At 47.6% G+C, this 22394-nt stretch overlaps 3 protein-coding genes across 6 annotated transcripts in view; all 3 read left to right on the top strand.

The window, feature by feature from the left end:
* Window positions 1–17: 17 nt before the first annotated feature.
* On the top strand, window positions 18–9980 carry mkrn2 (makorin, ring finger protein, 2). Its single transcript, XM_034586650.1, has 10 exons — window positions 18–151; window positions 6065–6193; window positions 6299–6432; window positions 7269–7394; window positions 7482–7657; window positions 8160–8225; window positions 8316–8464; window positions 8595–8705; window positions 9470–9614; window positions 9710–9980. Exons 1-10 carry the CDS (start codon window positions 126–128, stop codon window positions 9875–9877), a joined length of 1230 nt encoding a protein of 409 aa, XP_034442541.1. The 5' UTR covers window positions 18–125; the 3' UTR covers window positions 9878–9980.
* A 919-nt stretch (window positions 9981–10899) lies between these two features.
* On the top strand, window positions 10900–20629 carry si:ch211-236d3.4 (protein FAM107B). 2 transcript variants are annotated; one of them, XM_034586664.1, is made up of 5 exons: window positions 10900–11180; window positions 14372–14447; window positions 17435–17642; window positions 18774–18933; window positions 19020–19599. In XM_034586664.1, the coding sequence occupies exons 1-5, from the start codon at window positions 11157–11159 to the stop codon at window positions 19134–19136; spliced, it is 585 nt and encodes a 194-aa protein (XP_034442555.1). In that variant the 5' UTR covers window positions 10900–11156; the 3' UTR covers window positions 19137–19599. The 2 variants fall into 2 exon arrangements, with proteins under 2 accessions (XP_034442555.1, XP_034442556.1); XM_034586665.1 differs by lacking the exons at window positions 10900–11180; window positions 14372–14447 and adding an exon at window positions 15327–15495 and having other exon boundaries at window positions 19020–20629.
* A 288-nt stretch (window positions 20630–20917) lies between these two features.
* The window catches only part of pik3c2b (phosphatidylinositol-4-phosphate 3-kinase, catalytic subunit type 2 beta), a 20941-nt gene continuing 19464 nt past the window's right edge, over window positions 20918–22394 (top strand). Inside the window, exons 1-3 of one of the 3 annotated variants that reach the window (XR_004613941.1) lie at window positions 20918–21208; window positions 22169–22200; window positions 22236–22394. The exon at window positions 22236–22394 is cut by the window's right edge and continues 655 nt beyond it. Coding sequence is in view for 2 of the 3 variants with exons in the window: in XM_034586633.1 (XP_034442524.1) it covers window positions 22252–22394 (143 nt within the window). In the remaining variant the exon portion in view is untranslated. The other 2 variants (XM_034586633.1, XM_034586634.1) reach the window with 2 other exon arrangements.

Here is a 22394-nt window from a genome sequence, read left to right as displayed (position 1 = left end):
TTGTAATCACACAGAGCTCATAGGAACCTTCCTGCTGTGACTGCGGTTGTCAGTCGGAACAGTTTGAACGGGACACCGTAGCGACAACTCTGAAGCAGCCGCTTAGCTGAAGCTCCGCGAGGAAGATGAGCACCAAACAGGTGACCTGCAGGTGAGCCTGTCTGTCTGTTCCTCACCTGTCTGTCCCTCGAATGTCTGTCTGTCACTCACCTGTCTGTCGTGTCACTGGGTCTGAGTCTCGCGCTGTTTCTGACCGAGATCTCGGCGGACCGTTAGCATCGTGATGTTTTTAGCTGTTAGCACGTGAAACACCCAACTGAGTAAAGTGTCCGAGTCACCTGGTTCACCTGTCTGTCTCTCTACCTGTCTGTCTGTCAGGTGTGTGTATGTGTGCGCGTGCGCGTGCGCATGTCTATCTATAGTTATGAGGCAAATTTTGGTTCAATACCATCATTGTGAGGACATTTTGTCTGGTCCTCACAAATTGGATTTTTGAGGGTTAATCCTTGGTTTTAGGTTTAGAATCAGGTTTAGGTTAGAGTTATGGTTAGAATCAGGTTTAGGTTAGAGTTATGGTTAGAATTAGGTTTAGGTTAGAGTTAGAATTAGGTTTAGGTTAGAGTTATGGTTAGAATTAGGTTTAGGTTAGAGTTAGAATTAGGTTTAGTTTAGAGTTATGGTTAGAATCAGGTTATGATTAGGTTTAGTTTAGGGTTATGGTAGAATCAGGTTTAGGGTAGAATTAGGTTTAGAGAGACTTGTGTGTGTAAAATGTATCTGTAACTTCTCATCAGTTATTTAACAATTAAATTGTTGATAATTGTTAAACTTAATGTTAAGGGTTAGTGTAAGGGTAAGTTTGATGTGATCTTCGAAGTGGAACCTTTGGTTCTTAAAGATTCTCAGGTTGTTCAGAAGATTAAACGGCTTCTCGAAGAGACACGAGAGGCTTCTGAAGTTCAGATGAATCTTGAAGGGTCCTTGTGAAGGTTGATGTGTTTAGGAGGCGCTTGAAGAATTTACAGACCGGAGACCAGAAACCTGGAGGCCAGAAACCTGGAGGCCAGAAGCCCGGAGGCCAGAAGCCCGGAGGCCAGAAGCCGGAGGCCAGAAACCCGGAGGCCAGAAACTTGGAGACCAGAAGCCGGAGGCCAGAAACCGGAGGCCAGAAACCTGGAGGCCAGAAACCCGGAGGCCAGAAACTTGGAGACCAGAAGCCGGAGGCCAGAAACCCGGAGGCCAGAAGCCCGGAGGCCAGAAACCCGGAGGCCAGAAGCCCGGAGGCCAGAAGCTGGAGGCCAGAAACCTGGAGGCCAGAAACCCGGAGGCCAGAAACTTGGAGACCAGAAGCCGGAGGCCAGAAACCCGGAGGCCAGAAGCCCGGAGGCCAGAAACCCGGAGGCCAGAAACCCGGAGGCCAGAAACTTGGAGACCAGAAGCCGGAGGCCAGAAGCCCGGAGACCAGAAGCCGGAGGCCAGAAGCCCGGAGGCCAGAAGCCCGGAGGCCAGAAGCCCGGAGGCCAGAAACCCGGAGGCCAGAAGCCCGGAGGCCAGAAACCCGGAGGCCAAAAACCCGGAGGCCAGAAACCGTAGACCTCGTACTTCCTCGTGTGTGTGTGTGTGTGTGTGTGTGTGTGTGTGTGTGTGTGTGTGTGTGTGTGTGTGTGTGTGTGTGTGTGTGTGTGTGTTTCAGGTACTTCCTCCAGTGTGTGTGTGTGTCAGGTACTTCCTCCAGTGTGTGTGTGTGTGTGTGTGTCAGGTACTTCCTCCAGTGTGTGTGTGTGTGTGTCAGGTACTTCCTCCAGTGTGTGTGTGTGTGTTTCAGGTACTTCCTCCAGTGTGTGTGTGTGTGTTTCAGGTACTTCCTCCAGTGTGTGTGTGTGTGTCAGGTACTTCCTCCAGTGTGTGTGTTTCAGGTACCTCCTCCAGTGTGTGTGTTTGTGTGTCAGGTACTTCCTCCAGTGTGTGAGTGTGTCAGGTACTTTCTCCAGTGTGTGTGTGTGTGTGTGTGTGTGTGTGTGTGTGTGTGTGTGTGTGTGTGTGTGTGTCACAGGTACTTCCTCCAGTGTGTGTGTGTCAGGTACTTCCTCCAGTGTGTGTGTGTGTGTGTGTGTGTGTCAGGTACTTCCTCCAGTGTGTGTGTGTGTGTGTCAGGTACTTCCTCCAGTGTGTGTGTGTGTGTGTGTCAGGTACTTCCTCCAGTGTGTGTGTGTGTGTGTCAGGTACTTCCTCCAGTGTGTGTGTGTGTGTGTCAGGTACTTCCTCCAGTGTGTGTGTGTGTGTGTGTGTGTGTCAGGTACTTCCTCCAGTGTGTGTGTGTGTGTGTTTCAGGTACTTCCTCCAGTGTGTGCGTGTGTTTCAGGTACTTCCTCCAGTGTGTGTGTGTGTGTGTGTCAGGTACTTCCTCCAGTGTGTGTGTGTGTGTGTCAGGTACTTCCTCCAGTGTGTGTGTGTGTGTCAGGTACTTCCTCCAGTGTGTGTGTGTGTGTGTCAGGTACTTCCTCCAGTGTGTGTGTGTGTGTCAGGTACTTCCTCCTGTGTGTGTGTGTGTGTGTGTGTGTGTGTGTGTGTGTGTGTGTGTGTGTGTGTGTGTGTGTGTGTGTGTGTGTGTGTGTGTGTGTGTGTGTCAGGTACTTCCTCCAGTGTGTGTGTGTGTGTGTGTGTGTGTGTCAGGTACTTCCTCCAGTGTGTGTGTGTGTGTGTTGTGTGTGTCAGGTACTTCCTCCAGTGTGTGTGTGTGTGTGTCAGGTACTTCCTCCAGTGTGTGTGTGTGTGTGTGTGTGTGTGTGTCAGGTACTTCCTCCAGTGTGTGTGTGTGTGTGTGTCAGGTACTTCCTCCAGTGTGTGTGTTTCAGGTACTTCCTCCAGTGTGTGTGTGTGTGTGTGTGTGTGTGTGTCAGGTACTTCCTCCAGTGTGTGTGTGTGTGTGTGTGTGTGTCAGGTACTTCCTCCAGTGTGTGTGTGTGTGTCAGGTACTTCCTCCAGTGTGTGTGTGTGTGTGTGTCAGGTACTTCCTCCAGTGTGTGTGTGTGTGTGTGTCAGGTACTTCCTCCAGTGTGTGTGTGTGTGTGTCAGGTACTTCCTCCAGTGTGTGTGTGTGTGTCAGGTACTTCCTCCAGTGTGTGTGTGTGTGTGTCAGGTACTTCCTCCAGTGTGTGTGTGTGTCAGGTACTTCCTCCAGTGTGTGTGTGTGTGTGTGTGTGTGTGTGTGTGTGTGTGTGTGTGTGTGTGTGTGTGTGTGTGTGTGTGTGTGTGTGTGTGTGTGTGTGTGTGTGTGTGTGTGTGTGTGTGTGTGTGTGTGTCAGGTACTTCCTCCAGTGTGTATGTGTTTCAGGTACTTCCTCCAGTGTGTGTGTGTGTCAGGTACTTCCTCCAGTGTGTGTGTGTGTCAGGTACTTCCTCCAGTGTGTGTGTGTGTCAGGTACTTCCTCCAGTGTGTGTGTGTGTGTGTCAGGTACTTCCTCCAGTGTGTGTGTGTGTGTGTGTCAGGTACTTCCTCCAGTGTGTGTGTGTGTGTGTGTGTGTGTGTGTGTGTGTGTGTGTGTGTGTGTGTGTGTGTGTGTGTGTGTGTGTGTGTGTGTGTGTGTGTGTGTCAGGTACTTCCTCCAGTGTGAGTGTGTTTCAGGTACTTCCTCCAGTGTGTATGTGTGTGTGTGTTTCAGGTACTTCCTCCAGTGTGTGTGTGTGTGTGTGTCAGGTACTTCCTCCAGTGTGTGTGTGTGTGTGTGTGTGTGTGTGTGTGTCACTTCCTCCAGTGTGTGTGTGTTTCAGGTACTTCCTCCAGTGTGTGTGTGTCAGGTACTTCCTCCAGTGTGTGTGTGTGTGTCAGGTACTTCCTCCAGTGTGTGTGTGTGTGTGTGTGTCAGGTACTTCCTCCAGTGTGTGTGTGTCAGGTACTTCCTCCAGTGTGTGTGTGTGTGTGTCAGGTACTTCCTCCAGTGTGTGTGTGTGTGTGTGTGTCAGGTACTTCCTCCAGTGTGTGTGTGTGTGTGTGTGTCAGGTACTTCCTCCAGTGTGTGTGTGTGTGTGTGTGTGTGTGTGTGTGTGTCTGTGTGTGTCACTTCCTCCAGTGTGTGTGTGTTTCAGGTACTTCCTCCAGTGTGTGTGTGTCAGGTACTTCCTCCAGTGTGTGTGTGTGTGTGTGTCAGGTACTTCCTCCAGTGTGTGTGTGTGTGTGTGTCAGGTACTTCCTCCAGTGTGTGTGTGTGTGTCAGGTACTTCCTCCAGTGTGTGTGTGTGTGTGTGTGTGTGTGTGTGTGTGTGTCAGGTACTTCCTCCAGTGTGTGTGTGTGTGTTTCAGGTACTTCCTCCAGTGTGTGTGTGTGTTTGTGTTTCAGGTACTTCCTCCAGTGTGTGTGTGTGTGTGTGTGTGTGTGTGTCAGGTACTTCCTCCAGTGTGTGTGTGTGTGTGTGTGTGTGTCAGGTACTTCCTCCAGTGTGTGTGTGTTTTCAGGTACTTCCTCCAGTGTGTGTGTGTGTGTGTCAGGTACTTCCTCCAGTGTGTGTGTGTGTGTGTGTGTGTGTGTGTGTGTGTGTGTGTGTCACTTCCTCCAGTGTGTGTGTGTTTCAGGTACTTCCTCCAGTGTGTGTGTGTCAGGTACTTCCTCCAGTGTGTGTGTGTGTGTGTGTCAGGTACTTCCTCCAGTGTGTGTGTGTGTGTGTGTCAGGTACTTCCTCCAGTGTGTGTGTGTGTGTCAGGTACTTCCTCCAGTGTGTGTGTGTGTGTGTGTGTGTGTGTGTGTCAGGTACTTCCTCCAGTGTGTGTGTGTGTGTTTCAGGTACTTCCTCCAGTGTGTGTGTGTGTTTGTGTTTCAGGTACTTCCTCCAGTGTGTGTGTGTGTGTGTGTGTCAGGTACTTCCTCCAGTGTGTGTGTGTGTGTGTGTGTGTGTCAGGTACTTCCTCCAGTGTGTGTGTGTTTCAGGTACTTCCTCCAGTGTGTGTGTGTGTGTGTGTGTCAGGTACTTCCTCCAGTGTGTGTGTGTGTGTGTGTGTGTGTGTGTGTGTGTGTGTGTGTGTGTGTGTGTGTGTGTGTGTGTGTGTGTGTGTGTGTGTGTGTGTCAGGTACTTCCTCCAGTGTGTGTGTGTGTGTGTGTGTGTCAGGTACTTCCTCCAGTGTGTGTGTGTGTTTCAGGTACTTCCTCCAGTGTGTGTGTGTCAGGTACTTCCTCCAGTGTGTGTGTGTGTCAGGTACTTCCTCCAGTGTGTGTGTGTGTGTGTCAGGTACTTCCTCCAGTGTGTGTGTGTGTGTCAGGTACTTCCTCCAGTGTGTGTGTGTGTGTGTGTGTGTCAGGTACTTCCTCCAGTGTGTGTGTGTGTGTTTCAGGTACTTCCTCCAGTGTGTGTGTGTGTGTGTTTCAGGTACTTCCTCCAGTGTGTGTGTGTGTGTGTGTGTGTGTCAGGTACTTCCTCCAGTGTGTGTGTGTGTGTGTGTGTGTCAGGTACTTCCTCCAGTGTGTGTGTGTTTCAGGTACTTCCTCCAGTGTGTGTGTGTGTGTGTGTGTGTGTCAGGTACTTCCTCCAGTGTGTGTGTGTGTGTGTGTGTGTGTGTGTGTGTCAGGTACTTCCTCCAGTGTGTGTGTGTGTGTGTGTGTGTCAGGTACTTCCTCCAGTGTGTGTGTGTGTGTGTGTGTGTGTTTCAGGTACTTCCTCCAGTGTGTGTGTGTGTGTGTGTTTCAGGTACTTCCTCCAGTGTGTGTGTGTGTGTTTCAGGTACTTCCTCCAGTGTGTGTGTGTGTGTGTTTCAGGTACTTCCTCCAGTGTGTGTGTGTGTGTTTCAGGTACTTCCTCCAGTGTGTGTGTGTGTGTGTGTTTCAGGTACTTCCTCCAGTGTGTGTGTGTGTGTGTGTGTTTCAGGTACTTCCTCCAGTGTGTGTGTGTGTGTTTCAGGTACTTCCTCCAGTGTGTGTGTGTGTGTGTGTTTCAGGTACTTCCTCCAGTGTGTGTGTGTGTGTTTCAGGTACTTCCTCCACGGTGTGTGTGTGTGTGTGTTTCAGGTACTTCCTCCAGTGTGTGTGTGTGTGTGTGTGTTTCAGGTACTTCCTCCAGTGTGTGTGTGTGTTTCAGGTACTTCCTCCACGGTGTGTGCAGGGAGGGAAGTCGCTGTTTGTTCTCTCATGACCTGAGCAACAGTAAACCGTCGACCATCTGCAAGTTCTACCTGAGAGGAACCTGCGCCTACGGAGAACGCTGCAGGTAACACACACACACACACACACACACACACACACACACACACACACACACACACACACACACACACACACACACACACACAGTTACATCACTTCCTGTGTGCAGGTATGATCACATCAAACCCTCGTTCAGAGGTGGAGGGGGAGGAGCTCCAGAGGATCAGGCAGGTGGAGGAGGAGCTGGAGGCGGAGCTTCAGTCAGAGGTGGAGTGAAGAAGAACGTTGTCCTGAGAGACGGAGGTGATTAACTTCACTCATGTCCTCACACTCATGTCCCCACACACATGTCCTCACACACATGTCCTCACACTCTTGTCCTCACACACATGTCCTCACACTCATGTCCTCACACACCTGTCCCCACACTCATGTCCTCACACACATGTCCTCACACACATGTCCTCACACTCTTGTCCTCACACACATGTCCTCACACACATGTCCTCACACACACCTGTCCTCACACTCACGTCCTCACACACACGTGTTCTCACACTCTTGTCCTCACACACATGTCCTCACACACATGTCCTCACACACATGTCCTCACACTCATGTCCTCACACTCACGTCCTCACACACACGTGTTCTCACACTCTTGTCCTCACACTCACGTCCTCACACACACATGTTCTCACACTCTTGTCCTCACACACACATGTTCTCACACTCTTGTCCTCACACTCTTGTCCTCACACACATGTTCTCACACTCATGTCCTCACACACATGTCCTCACACACATGTTCTCACACTCATGTCCTCACACACCTGTCCTCACACATGTCCCCACACTCATGTCCCCACACTCATGTCCTCACACTCATGTCCTCACACTCATGTCCTCACACACACCTGTCCTCACACTCATGTCCTCACACACATGTCCTCACTCACCTGTCCTCACACTCATGTCCTCACACTCATGTCCTTACACACACCTGTCCTTACACTCATGTCCTCACATACACTCATGTCCTCACATACACACCTGTCCTCACACACATGTCCTCACACACACACCTGTCCTCACATACACACCTGTCCTCACACACCTCTGACCTGTCTGTCTCTCAGCTCTGGGTTTAGACAGGTTCATGGGTCCACCAGACAGTTTGTGGTCAGACGTCTCGGCGGCCGCAGCTCCTCAGACGTATGTGGACGCCATCAGGACAGGTTTGGACGGAGCTGTACAGGAGCAAGGTGAGACGCACAACATCCACGTTGCAGTCAGTATCACATGATGAGACTTTCTAATGTTGAGTTGTGATGTTTATCTTTGCTCATTAGCCACTCCCCCAGTGGGTGGGACTTCCCAGGACCTCCCCCAGCTGTGTCCCTACACTGCTGCCGGACACTGTTACTATGAAGACAAATGTACGTATCTTCATGGTGACCTGTGTGACATATGTGGGCTGCAGGTGCTCCACCCCCATGACCCCGAGCAGAGGAGAGCGCATGAGAAGGTGAGCAGCCTGTTAACCTGCGGCTGGCTTCAAATATTCAAACTTTATTGATTATATTTTTACATCAATTACAGTCACTTGACTTAACGGATGAGGTCTCTCTGCCTGTCTGTCTGTGTCTACCTCTCTGTCTCTGTTTATCTCTTTGTCTGTCTCTGTCTGTCTATCTCTGTTTGTCTCTCTCTGTCTCTACCTCACTGTCTCTACCTGTCTCTGTCTGTCTATCTACCTCTCTGTCTCTGTTTATCTCTCTGTCTGTCTCTACCTATCTGTCTGTCTGTCTCTGTTTGTCTCTCTGTTGTCTGTCTGTCTCTCTCTCTATCTGCCTACCTCTCTGTCTCTGTTTATCTCTCTGCCTGTCTCTACCTATCTGTCTGTCTGTCTCTGTTTGTCTGTCTGTCTCTCTCTGTCTCTACCTCTCTCTATCTCTCTCTCTCTGCCTGCCTCTCTGTCTCTACCTCACTGTCTCTACCTGTCTCTCTGTCTGTCTCTCTACCTGCAGATGTGTCTCCTGGCCTTTGAGACAGACATGGAGAAGGCGTTTGCAGCTCAGCGCAGTCAGGACAAGGTGAGTCCCTGAGGACTGTTGTTAAGGCGACAGTGACATTAACTGTTGTTTAGTTGTTTATCGTTGTTGTTTGTTGTCCTCGTTGTTCAGGTGTGTTCCATCTGTATGGAGGTGGTAGTACAGAAGGCCAACCCGTCAGAACGCAGGTTCGGGATTCTGTCGTCCTGCTGTCACACCTTCTGTCTGACCTGCATCAGGAAGTGGCGCTGCACCAGAAACTTCAGCAACGTCATCATCAAGTAAGAGTCCGGATCTAACAAGACCAGATCCTGGATCAGAGTCTGAGAGTCTGGAACATGGTCAGTCTTAAACAGCTCTGGTCTCAGGATTCAGGTCTCAGGTCTCAGGTCTAATGTCTCTTTGTCTCAGGTCGTGTCCGGAGTGTCGGGTGGTCTCAGAGTTCGTCATCCCGTCAGTCTACTGGGTGGAGGACCAGGAGGACAAAGACCACCTCATAGACCTCTTCAAGTCTGGAGTCAGGTGAGCTACCTGTGAAGGTCTCGCTAGCGCTGGCGCTAGCTATCCAACCAGCTTAACGCTCTCAAAAAACTCCACGTCAGAGATGTCAACTTTCACGAAGTTTAATGAGTTGGTGAAACTGTAAAAACAATACAGACATGACAGATTACAATCTGGCTCTCAGAGCTACTTCAATAATAAACATCACACGGCGGCTCGTATCTTAAAGACACAGCGATACCCGTTAGCTTAGCGTAGCCGCTCTGCAAAACTGCCGCTGTAAACATAATACTGTGTGGCAAGATAACCTACTGGTTGTAAGGACACAATTTGTAAACAACAATACTTACAGACGATGCGTTAGCCCGCAGAAGAATAACACAACTTATGTGTAGAGCTGACGTCTATAAATAACGCAAATAAACTAACCCTGAATTACTTCCGGGAGATTCACACCTTGACCCCTGGCAATAGTTATGTACCTGAACTGCCCCAAGGGGGTGCTGTTGTATAGCTAAACAGAATACACATTTGAGGGACAGAACACTACCAGTTTAATTATAAACTTTGAGGTCAACAGATATAATTTCAAACTAATATTATTGTTATTATTGTCATATTAATGTCATATTACATTTAAATGAATTAAATTAAGTGAATTGTTTGAAAATTCATTTAAAAAGATGTATCTGTGTGAACGACGTTTAAAAACTTTATTTTGAACATTATGAAACAAGATGTTCACATGTCGACCTTTGACCTCTGCCCGTGTTTCCTGTCCGCAGTAAGAAGGCCTGTAAGTACTTCGATCAGGGCCGTGGCTCCTGTCCATTTGGCGGGAAGTGTTTGTATCTTCACGCCTTCCGTGACGGAACCAGAGCGGAACCCGAGCCGCCGCGGAAACAGCTGAGCTCCGAGGGGAACGTCCGGGTAAGAATCCACAGCTGCCATTTTGATTCAGAGTTGTAGTCCATCAGCTCAGTGCTCCTGGGTTTTGTAGTTCATGAACATGTTTGTTTCGTCAGTTCATGAACAGCGTCCGTCTGTGGGACTTCATCGAGGAGCGCGAGCAGCGCTCTGCCCCGCCCCTGCCGTCCCTTGATGATGACATCACAGAACTGCGGGAGCTCTTCATGCAGATGTCAGGTCCGAGTCACGAGGGGCCCGAGACCCCACCCCCTACAGACCAGTAGAGACCAGACCAATCTGAATTGAGTCCTCGGGTCGCCGTGGTAACCATCTGAGGGAGGTTCCACGGCCTTGTTTAGTCATTGAAATATTAAATGATGTGATCCAGTCTGTGTCAATCATGATTTTATTTAACATGTAAATAAGTGAATACAGAACAAGTGACATCCTCAGGTAGTGTTGTTCTTTTACACACAGGCACACATAGACACACACGCAGACACCCACAGACACACAAACATGAGAACATGATCATGACGGTCACATGATGAAACCATCCAGCTCTCAGTGGTGTGATGTTTCCACCTAGTGGCCAAACACATTAACAGCCTGCGCCTTGTGACTTATTTGGGTTAGGGTTGAAACCCTAACTTGAGGCCCCCCCTTGAGTGCCACTTCATTTTCCTTCATGCCTCTGTAACATCTGAGACTGGGCGAGGAGGAGCTCTCAAAGAGAGTTATCAATGTGGGACATTCAGGCATCAGTGTCATAAGCTGTTGAGAGAAGACTATCGTGACCCTGCACCGAGGCCTGAGGCCTGTGACCGCCGGCTTTCACTGGTCCTCCAGTTAGAGGACCAGTGAGGCTGTACTTCTCCCAGAGGGCTCAGCGAGGGGCAGGGTCCCAGCCATCCTTAGCCTCCATGCTAACAGGCTCCACCTTATGAACGTTTGACGGTTAGGGGTGATGCCCCTGTTGCATCATCCTCATCTCAGGTAACCCCTTGAGGTGTGGGTGAGGGAGGCGGAGCCTGCATCTGACTTTGATTAAGATCTAAACCTGCGAGGAGACACTTTAGTTAGTGAAGCAGCTTCATCACAGATCTTGTTGCTGCCGTGTCTTTTCGTCTCCTGCTGTCTCTGACGCCTGCAGATCAGACCTGGAGAACCTGACTTCCTGCTCGCTCTCTTCATGTCACCTCTAATTACATTAATCCAATCAGAGCCGTTAACTCCTCACAGCTGAGAGCAGGAAGTCGGGAGCAGGCGTCCTCCCCCTCATCCCCTCACAGACACTCACTGACTCTCAGCTCGACTCTCGTTGGTTGTTCTCTGGTATGAAGCTGGCAGGGCGACCTCTTCTCTGGGCGGGTTAACACACCCCAGCACCCGGGCTGCCAGGCAGAGGGGGCCTGACGAGCAGGAGGAGAGGCTGCTGGGAAAGAAGGAGACGACGTGCTGGTGAAGAAGGAAAGAGAAGAAGAGAGGACTGTGAACCTGCTGCCACAAACAGCACACACACACACACACACACACACACACACACACACACACGGACTGAGAATGGGAGCCACATATGGAAAGAAGGTGAGTCCACATGAGAGGTTTTACACTGAAACTGTCTATCACCTGAAAACATGTGAAGTTTAACAGTAGACTGGGACCTGTGTAATTCCTGACATGTAGATTGGACTGAACTCAGGAATGTGAATCCACTGACAAATATTTGAGCTGCAGCAACACACCTGCTGATGAGGGTGTGTTAGGGTATGCTTGTTGCCATGGCGACCAACAGCTGACAGCAGGCTGGAGGGTAACTGTGATGACCACCCCCCCATCAGATGGACTCATGACTATTTGTAGAACAGCAGGTGGTGGTGGTGGGGGGGTCTTATAGTTATAAATAGCTCTCTGAAACTTGTAATAGGTTGTGTGTGTGTGTGTGTTGACGTCTGACAGATGCTGAAACTTGAATCAGATAAACCGTTTCCACACATGAACTGTGTAAAACAGTGTGTGTACATGTTGTGTAGTTGGTGTTTGTGAAGCAGCAGCAGCAGGTTGTTTCTGGACATGTTGTGTAGTTGGTGTTTGTGAAGCAGCAGCAGCAGGTTGTTTCTGGACATGTTGTGTAGTTGGTGTTTGTGAAGCAGCAGCAGCAGGTTGTTTCTGGACATGTTGTGTAGTTGGTGTTTGTGAAGCAGCAGCAGCAGGTTGTTTCTGGACATGTTGTGTAGTTGGTGTTTGTGAAGCAGCAGCAGCAGGTTGTTTCTGGACATGTTGTGTAGTTGGTGTTTGTGAAGCAGCAGCAGCAGGTTGTTTCTGGACAAGTTGTGTAGTTGGTGTTTGTGAAGCAGCAGCAGCAGGTTGTTGGGTCCGACTCGTTCAAACAGGAACATGTGGGGAACATCCAGGCGAGGGGCGGAGCCTGTAGAGCAGCAGGGGCGGAGCCTGTAGAGCAGCAGGGGCGGAGCCTGTAGAGCAGCAGGAGGCGGGACATGACGTATAAACTCTGCTGTGGAAAGATCAGTGTTGTTGTTTACAGCTCATCCACACCGGCGTCGGCCCTCATCACCAGAAGATCTGGAACCTCCTCGTGTTTCCAAGTGGACGTCTTCGTCTTCTACGTGTACGGCTCCTCTTCTTCATCCTGAGATCTTTGTGTTCTTCCAGCTTCACGTCCGTCACGTGTTAGAAACCTCATCAACACGTCCACTCACTCTCTGGGAAGCTTCCACACATTGTCCTGCTGTCTCCTCACATGGACTCACAAGGACATGTTACACACATTTTACCAGGAGGCTGCAGGAGAAGATCCAGAACATGTCCAGAGACACTGACTCAGACATTTGTTCTCACATAGAGAACCTGCAGAACATGTGAGGAACATGTGAGGATCATGTGAGGATCATGTCAGGATCATGTGAGGATCATGTCAGGATCATGTCAGGATCATGTCAGGAACATGTCAGGAACATGTGAGGATCGTGTCAGGAGCATGTGAAGAACATGTCAGGATCATGTCAGGAGCATGTGAAGAACATGTGAGGATCATGTCAGGATCGTGTCAGGATCGTGTCAGGAACATGTCAGGATCATTTCCAGACTGTAGTTCATGTCTGAAACTTCACAGTTGTCCGTCTTGTTGAGTTCCCTGAACTCCTCCTGCTTCATCTGAGTGTTCTGTTCTGTGATCTTTACATGACGAACACATGACAGTGATGTGACCTGATGATCTGTTTTAAAACAGGGACCCCACATGTATATTAAAACCCTCCGCTGGAGGGACTCTGATCATCACTAAAATATTATCACATTAAGATTAAGGAAAATGATTCATACACAACATTATCAATCAGCTGTTCGCAGGAAACAGCAAAGTATGAGAAATCCAACTGAAAGTGTAAATACATTTAATTTTAGCAGATCTAAGTGAACAAACAGGAAGCTTGTGTGTGTGTGTGTGTGTGTGTGTGTGTGTGTGTGATCGAGTGAATCAGACTATTTTCAGCCCTGGTTACGCAACAATACTCATTAACTTGTTTGGACCAATCACATGTCAGAACAAATCAGGTCAGTGTGTTTATGGCTTTGATCATCAGTCACGTAAATCCAGATTAAGATCAGAGAAAATCCTGCAGCTAAAAATACTGACACCAGGGGGAGTAACCCTGCATATACTATGAAAACTATCATATGTAACAGGTTTTGTACTCGTATAATTTATTTGTATTAGTTGTATTTGTACTAGAGTGTGTATGTAGATTAACTCTTTCAGAACATGTGATGAGTTTATAAATAAATATGATCGGAACTAAATCTGCTGCAGTGACTCAGTTACTGACAGAAAATTAAAAAATAAAAAACATTTAAAATCACAAGGTTCTAACTCAATGTTTCAGTTAATATTTATCATTAAAATCAAATATACATTGACGTTATAATGTATAGCATTAGTACTTTAACTTTGAAAGTACATTTAAATCCTGATTAAACCTCTGTACTTGTAATGGAGTACCCTTCCACTGCGGTATCCCCTCACCTCTGTAATGTTTGAGGTGTAATGCAACTGTTTGTCCAGCAGAGGTCAGATTGTCCTCAAGTGGTTTGTCATGTTGTCTGAGCTGCAGCTCTGTGCTGCCCCCTGTGGATGGTTATGTGTGTGTGTGTGTGTCCCTTTAAGAATCAATTTGAGTCTTCATCCTGCTGTAAACACCCCCCCACCACCACCACCTCCAACCATCGGGGTTGGGACAGTGAGGGCCTTGTCACCATGTTGAAGCCTGATGAAGTGTCTCCTAGCAACCAACACAGTCCATTCAGTCAGAAGGGAAGCGTCCAACTAACAAGAGACAAGCTGCTGAGAAACGGAGGGGGGGGGGATTCACAACAGCGATCTGATACATTAACGACATGACCGATGACATCACACTGATCCTCCGTCTGACATGTTCCTGAAATGTTCTGGAGTTTCTGTTTGTGAGAACGAATACAACTATCTCAGGAGGAAGAAGAGGAGCCAAACACGTAAAGACAGTGGAGGCTTGTTAATACGCCGACGCCCCCTCTGACATCCTGAGACAAAAAAGCCTGTACAAAAATGTTGAAGGGATAGTTCACCCAAAAAAAGAAAATTCACTCATTATCTCCTTGCCACTATGATGGGGGGGGGGGGGTATTTAGGCTCCAGTCACAACACGTGTTCTAGATTTCAGTTTATTTGGGCACCGCTCTGTGATCCTCATATAACGTTATTCTGTCTTCTTCTTCTTTTCCAGAAGGCGTACAGCATCGGCCACGAGCCTCCTCCCAAGCAGCAGTGTGTGAAAAATGGAAAGCACCCAGACGGCAGAGGTAAGTTTGTACCTCTCATGCTACCGTCCGGCCCAGAGGGGTGTGGTGCCCCGTGGGAGGCTGAGTTGTGAGGTTGTTCAAGTTTATCACAGAGCTGCGAATCATCAGCTGCTTCCTGAGACGTGAAACGATCGACTGATGTCTGATCTGGTTACAACATGAAGATAATAATTAATTCAGAGCAAAAAGTGTATGGTTAAGTTTCAGTGGAGGAAACTGTTAATAAAATCTGATGAACAGGAACCGGAGGAAATGACACATGATCGTGTCGGAGTCACAACAGAAAAAGGTTTCATTCACTCGTGGTTGAAATATGAACTTAGTGAAGGTTCGAGGTTCATGGTTGCCACGACAACAGATGGTTAAGGTTATTGAAGAAAACGGACACATCCTTGCACCTCAACAACAGACGATCATGACGGTGGCCACTAGAGGTCACTTACAAGTCAAAGCTACGGGTCATAATAAACTGCTGCACTCCGCGTTCCTTAAAAACAACCAAACACCAACCATGACAAGCAGGGTGCATTCTGGGGTTTCTGGGGCCCTCGGGGGTCTGGGGCCCCTGGACAGTTTCCTGCTGAGTGTGTATGTGGTGAACTGTTACAAATCTGTGGAGCAGCAGGTCGACACCAGACGTCACAAAAGATGAAGATGAAGCAGTGTGGGAAAATACTGAGTGAGAGGAGGAGGAGGAGAAGAAGAGGAGGTGGAGGAGGGAGAAGAGGAGGAGGAGGAGTGAGAAGAGGAGAAGGAGGAGTGAGAAGAGGAGGAGGAGGAGTGAGAAGAGGAGAAGGAGGAGGGAGAAGAGGAGGAGGAGGAGTGAGAAGAGGAGAAGGAGGAGGGAGAAGAGGAGGAGGAGGAGTGAGAAGAGGAGAAGGAGGAGGGAGAAGAGGAGGAGTTCTGCTGCTGCTCTTATAGAGAACATGAGGACTCACACAGACTGAAACACATGAGGATCATCAGAACTGGATCAGAACCGGATCAGAACCGGATCAGATGGGTGAGAGGAGCAGCATCGCAGCTCAGGAGAAGCTGGTGAAGTCTGGTAAGAACCAGAGTGTGATTCTGGATCTTCTGAAACTTAGAGTTCAGTTTGTGCTTGTTTATAATGTTGTGTGTCTGTTTTGTGATGTGTGATTTTATTGTCCTCAGATGTGAGTTAACATTCTGACCTAGATCAGTTTTTTTTCATGAACAATGTCAGATAAACTAATAAACAGTGAAAGTAATACAGTGTAACAGTACTCTACAAGTACAAGTACCACAAGTACTGCATTTTTATCTAAAGCTGTTTTCAGACCTAAAAGACACAAATCAGTCAATGTCTCTGGACATGTTCTGGATCTTCTCCTGCAGCCTCCTAGTAAAATGTGTGTAACATGTCCTCGTGAGTCCATGTGAGGAGACAGCAGGACAATGTGTGGAAGCTTCCCAGAGAGCGAGTGGACGTGTTGATGAGGTTTCTAACACGTGACGGACGTGAAACTGGAAGAACACAAACATCTCAGGATGAAGAAGAGGAGCCGTACACGTAGAAGACGAAGACGTCAACAAACACGAGGAGGTTCCAGAGCTTCTGGTGATGAGGGCCGACGCCGGTGTGGATGAGCTGTAAACAACAACACTGATCTTTCCACAGCAGAGTTTATACGTCATGTCCGGCCTCCTGCTGCTCTACAGGCTCCGCCCCTGCTGCTCTACAGGCTCCGCCCCTTGCCTGGATGTTCCCACATATAACATGATATATATACACACACATATATATATATATATACATATATGTATATAAAATCTCAAGTTCAGTGCAAAAGGTTTCTGCTGCAGTAGATTTGATATGTTTCAATAACTTGAGGTTTCCTCAGGATGAAATAAAGATTTTACTGTGAAACGTGATCTGACTTCCTGTCCGAGCTGGAGTCAGACGCTCTGACATCAGATTATTATCAGAGGTTCAGGTTCAACGTCCTGTTTCAGATCAATATGAAACCACACGACGGCTCAGAGTCTGAGCTCAGATCAGACATCACTTCACACACACGTTTTTAAATCATGTTTGAATCTTCAGAGCAGCTTCCAACCTCAGTGATCAATCATTTTATTGATCAGTGATATGAACTCCTCCACCTACTGTTTATATAAATGGCCTCTGAAGCCTGTCTTCTGTGTAGTGACCAGCAGGGGCGACTCCAATCTGTAACCCAATCTCTAGTTTCAAGTCTTCTTCAAACAGCTGATGTTCATTTAGTGAATTATGATCATTTAGAGTCAAACAGACCATAAAGCACCAGATGTAGTGGGGGGTGGATACCATAGTGTGATTGACAGCTAGTACCGACCAACAGGTAGGCGTGTCCTTTAGCTCACATTCAGGCTCCACCCCCTGCTCCTCCAAATATGGTGACTTCTGGTTTAAAAAAAGCCAAGATGGACAAAATGTCAAACTGACGCTTCAGAGCAGCGGCTCACAAACCGATGGTGACATCACAGTGACGGTTGATACTTGTTCTCACCTGCAGGCCCCGCCCCCCAAAGAAGAGACACTCGGGAGCTGTGATTCATGAACATACGTCAGAACAGATCAGATCTAAACCTTCTGATCAGCTAATCTCTGTGATGACCCCCACTGGGACATCATCAGGGACAGGAGCCAAACCCTGCCATTCAACACGTGTCACTACAGCAGCTGTCTGAAAACTGCCGTCCATGTCCGATCTCATCCAGAGCTCTTTTGAAAAAGGACAAACAGGAAACACAATGTCTGTGTTCACACACACACATCTGCATTCTGACCAACAACATGATGTCCTAAAGCCACAATCCATGTCCAAGCCCCTGCCAGCGCCCCCTACCGCCGTCACTGTTCATTACAGCCTCGTTTTTCACTGCACCATCGTTCTCCAGAACTGGTTTAAATAAAGTTTCATGTTTTACAGACTTAATCCCAGAGTTGTGGTGATCCTGTCCTTTTTGTCCTCTGTCTGTAGCTTCAGCTTACGCAGACCTGCAACAACACCGGTCTGAGGGTATCCACAGGAAGTCGTCTCCGGCGTCTGGCTATGTCCCCCAGCCTGACTACCAGGAAGAAGACGACGACGACGACGACCTCATCAAGCCCAAGAAACTGTTGAATCCTGTGAAAGCATCACAAAGTCACCAGGATCTTCACCGCGAGCTGCTGAGCAGCTGCAAGAGGTACGTCTCCATGTGGGGACACAGACACGTCACTGTTAAACTGAGGACAATTTGTAGGACAATATGATTTTTTGGGGTGAAAATGTTGATTTGGTCGAGTTCTTTTTAAACATGGATATATTAGACAAATACAGACAATTGAGCAAAGTGGGGACACGACATCAGAATTTCATTTGTTAAAGCTCCAGTATTTAGATTCATGAAAAATGATGTCAGTGTTTAACCATGTGACACTGTCGTCTAATCAGGCTCCTCCTCCTCCATAGTCCCCCCTGTCTCCTCGGGAGCCAAGAGTGGACAAACCAAACACCGAAATGTTTTTATGTCCCCTGAAGGCCAGCGTAGATTCCATAGAGTTGGTTGCAATCTGCACCTTCACCACTAGATATCACTAAATCCCACATGCCTGCTGCCCCCTGCTGACACGAACACATAAGGACTGAATATAATCCAGATTATCGAGTGTCAATGTTTTAATTAGTCGTATTAGTTTCCAGTGTCAACATCAGATGACTGATCAAAGAGCAGCGTGCTTCCTCTTTAGCTGCATGAGAACGATCCGTCGTCTCTGCTCCTCTGTGAAGTTGTTGAAGAAATGAACTGACGTTGCTAAGCAACAGCCTCCCACCTCACAGGCCTCCACTGCTGAGGACGCTGGGAAAGTTTTCACCTCCTCACAGATTTAACACGGCGTTAAGATCGAGGTTGACATTTCTCTGTGGTTTTAACATTCAGGAGGGAAACTGAGGCTGGACGACGACCAGAGACACACAAACAACACAACAACAACAATGTCTGTTACTTTGTTCACAGACCTGCAGGTGGAGCTGAGGAGTCAAGATCAGATAATTAACATAAAGAAATAAAGAAAACACAGTCTGTTCTGTGGTTAGTGCTTCATTATGACAGACTGCCCTCTGCTGGTAGAACAAACAAGACACAGTGTATACACACAAAATAATAATAATAATAATAATAATAATAATAATAAAAGCAGGGGTCAGTCAGTCCTGTTATTTTTCATATCCTCAGTCAGATTAATACTGTTTTCAAAGACCAGGCGTATGGATCCTAATGAGCCGTTAATAAAGTGATATATAAAGTATGAATGAGAATATTGATGTTTCACAGAGGGGGGGTCAGAGTGGAGACGAAGCCGGAGCTGCACCGAGTGCTCGAGTCCAGGAAACGAGATCAGCTGATCAAACAGAGGAAACAGGAGGACGACGCCCGCAGGAAGATCTCACCTCTGGAGGCGGAGCTACTGAAGAGACACAGGAAGCTGGAGGAGGTCACACACGCACATGCACACAAACATAAACACACCACACACACATCTGCTGTGTCTCTGACTGTGTCTCTGTCCTCTCGTCTCAGATGGAGAAGCAGGCGCAGAAACAGCAGGAAGAAAACCTGAAAGCTCCGGAGTTTGTCAAAGTCAAAGAGAATTTGAGACGGACATCTTTTCCAAGTAAAGATGAGAGGGACGTGTAGAGACACAGCTGCTGTCCTCCGGAGGACACGAAACTGACAACCAGGTTGTCTACATGTTTACAGGGGACATGCTGAGGACACGCTGAGAACACACTGTCCAGATGTCGACAGCTGTGACGTCTCACTGTTCTGACAGGGGGATAAATGATGGACACACCTGGTGAACAGGTGACCTTGTGTTTGACCTCGTCTCTGTTTGTCACATGGTCTGTGATGGACGTGCACAGTAGTGTTAGAAAATGTGTTTACTACAAACATCTGAGCTGAGGCTCATGGGTACTGTAGTGCTTAGAGGAACAGGTCAGAACCATAAACTGTAAACAAACACGGACGAACGCTGCCATCTTGTGGTGATGACGTCATTTGCAGTCAGAGTCTGCGCAGTAGTGATCGTGGCGTGGAGCCCTCGTGTTGAGGTCCCGCCCACACACACTCTCTACCAATCAGGAGTCAGTCTCAGCTGTCAATCATGACGTCTCAGCCTGTTTTCATATCATCAAATAACTAAATAAAACCAAACTGATCAGAAACACTTGAACAAACATCAGAGAGATAAGAACGACCTGAAACGACAGAAACATCTTTACAAACATTTATTTAACATCTACTTTGATTCTTTAGTCTGGTCCATGTCCCATCTGCTAACATGGAGGAGGAGGGTTTACGACCTATACTGCAGCCAACCACCAGGGGGTGATTGAGAGGATGTCGTCCATCTTTATTTACAGTCTGTGTTCTCTCACATAGAGAAAAATAAAGTGGCCCCTGTTGCCAAGATGGCGGCGTCCTGCGGCGTCCTGCGGCGTCCCATGCTTCACACTTTGTTTTGACGTCACCTTCCTGGGTGTTTATGTTGAAACAGTTGGTGTGAGTTTGAATGACTTGGTGAAAGAAGAAGAACTTCACATAAACACAAGATTAAGTTTTTTATTATAAAATATTAATAATGTGTTTAATGTTAATTATAACATTTATTCTTTGAATCACAAAATATAATTTACTAAATATGATCAATGAATGTAACTTTAATAAACATTTTTTATATTTTTATAATTCTGACATGTTCAGTTTTAGTCACAGAAGTTAATGATTAAATGTTGTAATCGTTAATATGATTACAGACGTTACATCGTCATTATAATATAAAGAATTATTGTTTGGACATTCTTAAGTTTTTCTAAATGTCGTCATAGTTGTCTCATAAATTATAATCAATCATGAAACAATCGTTATGTGTCTTCAATAATGAGACTTCATTTGTCACCATTCATTATGTGTGTGTGTGAACTTGTGCCTCATTCTCGTCAGGGTCACATGATTGGTTGATGACATCACACTCCTGAACACAGATTTATCAGTGAGTCAGACAGATGAACATGATTATTCATGATTGATTATTGATAATTTAACATAATGTATTAACTGGTTAAATCATCTGAAGTTTGAATCTTTAGACTGAAACTGTGTGAAAAATGAAATAAACATTGATTTTCTTTCTGTGTTTTGTTTTTGTGGATTTAAAATCTGATTGTTTCTGATCAACATTTTCGATCTTACGCACACGTGTGTTCATGTGACCAGAAAGGTTTATTAAGATTCATGTCACTCAATACATGAAATCATACATTAATGACATATATGAAATATGTTCATGACATTTTATTAAATATGTTCATGACATCATATATTAATGACATCATACATTTAATATGTTTCTTACTTCATGTTTTAAACACGTTCAAGACTTCTGACCGGAAGCTGTGTGTGTGTTTCCGGTGCAGTGACGCAGGTCTCGGTGTTGACCGGGCTGAAGCTCCACATCCTCCGGAGCTTCACCGCCCCGCGGCCGCTTTGTTTCTCCGGTACCAGACACCGACAGAGCGGAGCCGCTGAGCCGCTTCTACCGCCTGGATGTGACGGTTCCCTCCCGGAGCGGAACCCGCCGTCTGCCCGTGAGTCCGGACTCAGTGACCGGGGACCGACAGTGACGACATCCGTGAGATTTTGTGCAGGAAAGTGAAGATTTAAAATGGCTCCCGCCGCCCGCTGCCGGAGACCGTAGACCGAGTCAGGTAAGACCCAGCGGGGGTGAGCTCCGCCCGGACATAGAGCTGGTGCCGAGGCGCTTCTCTGGGTTCAGCTCGGTACTGTCCCAACCAAAGTCCATTCACAAATCTGAGCGTTCAGCTGAGCCGGTGCCCGGTGCCCGGGAGTCTCTGCCTGAACCCGGCTGTGGGGTGTTCTCTGACCGGGTCACACTTCCGGTCAGTTCGGCCTCAGAGGATTGACCTGAGAGGTCAGAGGTCAGGTCGCTTTGTCAAGTGTTTTTAAAACAGGTGTGTTTCCTTTTCTTTTATGACGTCACTCACCTGTCTCAGTCTGCGAACTTCCGGTCTCTGCTCCTTCACCCCCCCCAACAAAATGTAAACATTCCACCAAGTCAACAACAACAACAACAACATGATACAGTCGACACGTGCAGTGACTTGAACATGTGACGTCACACACCTGTAGCAAGGTGTGGTTACGTGACGCTCACTCCGATTGAATGATTATTAATTTGATCAGTTATATATTGTGTGTGTGTGTGTGTGTGTGTGTGTGTGTGTGTGTGTGGTCAGTGGGCGGAGCTTTTATACTGTTGGATCTCTTATCTCCAAGTGAACCTGGAGCAGGTCAGCTGTTCAGCATAACTTACCATGGTGCTAACGAGCTTCGTAGAAATGAAAGCATAACTTAAAGCACAACGTTGGTTTTGTTGCTGTAATGCTTCATATGGAGCTGAATTACAGAGCTTTTATTTTATAAAGTTGTGAATGTTGTGGACCAGGATCCTCGTCGGTACAACAGACGCAGAAAATAGTTTCCTTCAGCGGGAAGTCGGTCACAAAGTGACAAAGTGACCGACTTCTGGTCATAGTGTCATCATAACATTTTTCCATTGATGAGTTTAAAAATCTGATTGATTGTTGTGATTGATCTGATGCAGTGACGTATTGATGAGGTCACTCTCTCTGTCTCTGTGTCTTCAGCTCATCAGCTCCATGTGTCCTCCCTGTGTCTCCTAGCAACAGCTGAGCCGATCTCTTACCTGCAACGCTGCTGAAGCGGCGTGATGTCAGCGAGCGGCGAGGGGGGGTGGGGGTGTCTGGAGGCTCTGGGTCTCAGTCAGAAGGAGCTGGTTCTGGCCGAGGCGCTGCAGATGGAGTATGACGCCCTCTCCAGGCTCAAGCAGGACAAGAGCGGCACTGGGGCTGG

The sequence above is a fragment of the Hippoglossus hippoglossus genome, chromosome 5 (assembly GCF_009819705.1).
Source record: "Hippoglossus hippoglossus isolate fHipHip1 chromosome 5, fHipHip1.pri, whole genome shotgun sequence".
NCBI classification, from domain to species: Eukaryota; Metazoa; Chordata; class Actinopteri; order Pleuronectiformes; family Pleuronectidae; genus Hippoglossus; species Hippoglossus hippoglossus.
Note: the sequence above shows the minus strand (reverse complement) of the source record. Positions and strands in the feature narration are given on the sequence as shown.

Excerpts from the sequence above, each read along its gene's own strand:
- mkrn2 (XM_034586650.1), top strand. The coding sequence starts at position 126 with ATGAGCACCAAACAGGTGACCTGCAG. Across the intron at positions 7,658-8,159 it reads AGAGGAGAGCGCATGAGAAG|ATGTGTCTCCTGGCCTTTGA; the intron begins GTGAGCAGCCTG and ends CTCTACCTGCAG. Across the intron at positions 8,465-8,594 it reads TTCAGCAACGTCATCATCAA|GTCGTGTCCGGAGTGTCGGG; the intron begins GTAAGAGTCCGG and ends TCTTTGTCTCAG.
- si:ch211-236d3.4 (XM_034586664.1), top strand. The coding sequence starts at position 11,157 with ATGGGAGCCACATATGGAAAGAAG. Across the intron at positions 14,448-17,434 it reads AAAGCACCCAGACGGCAGAG|CTTCAGCTTACGCAGACCTG; the intron begins GTAAGTTTGTAC and ends CTCTGTCTGTAG. Across the intron at positions 18,934-19,019 it reads GACACAGGAAGCTGGAGGAG|ATGGAGAAGCAGGCGCAGAA; the intron begins GTCACACACGCA and ends CTCTCGTCTCAG.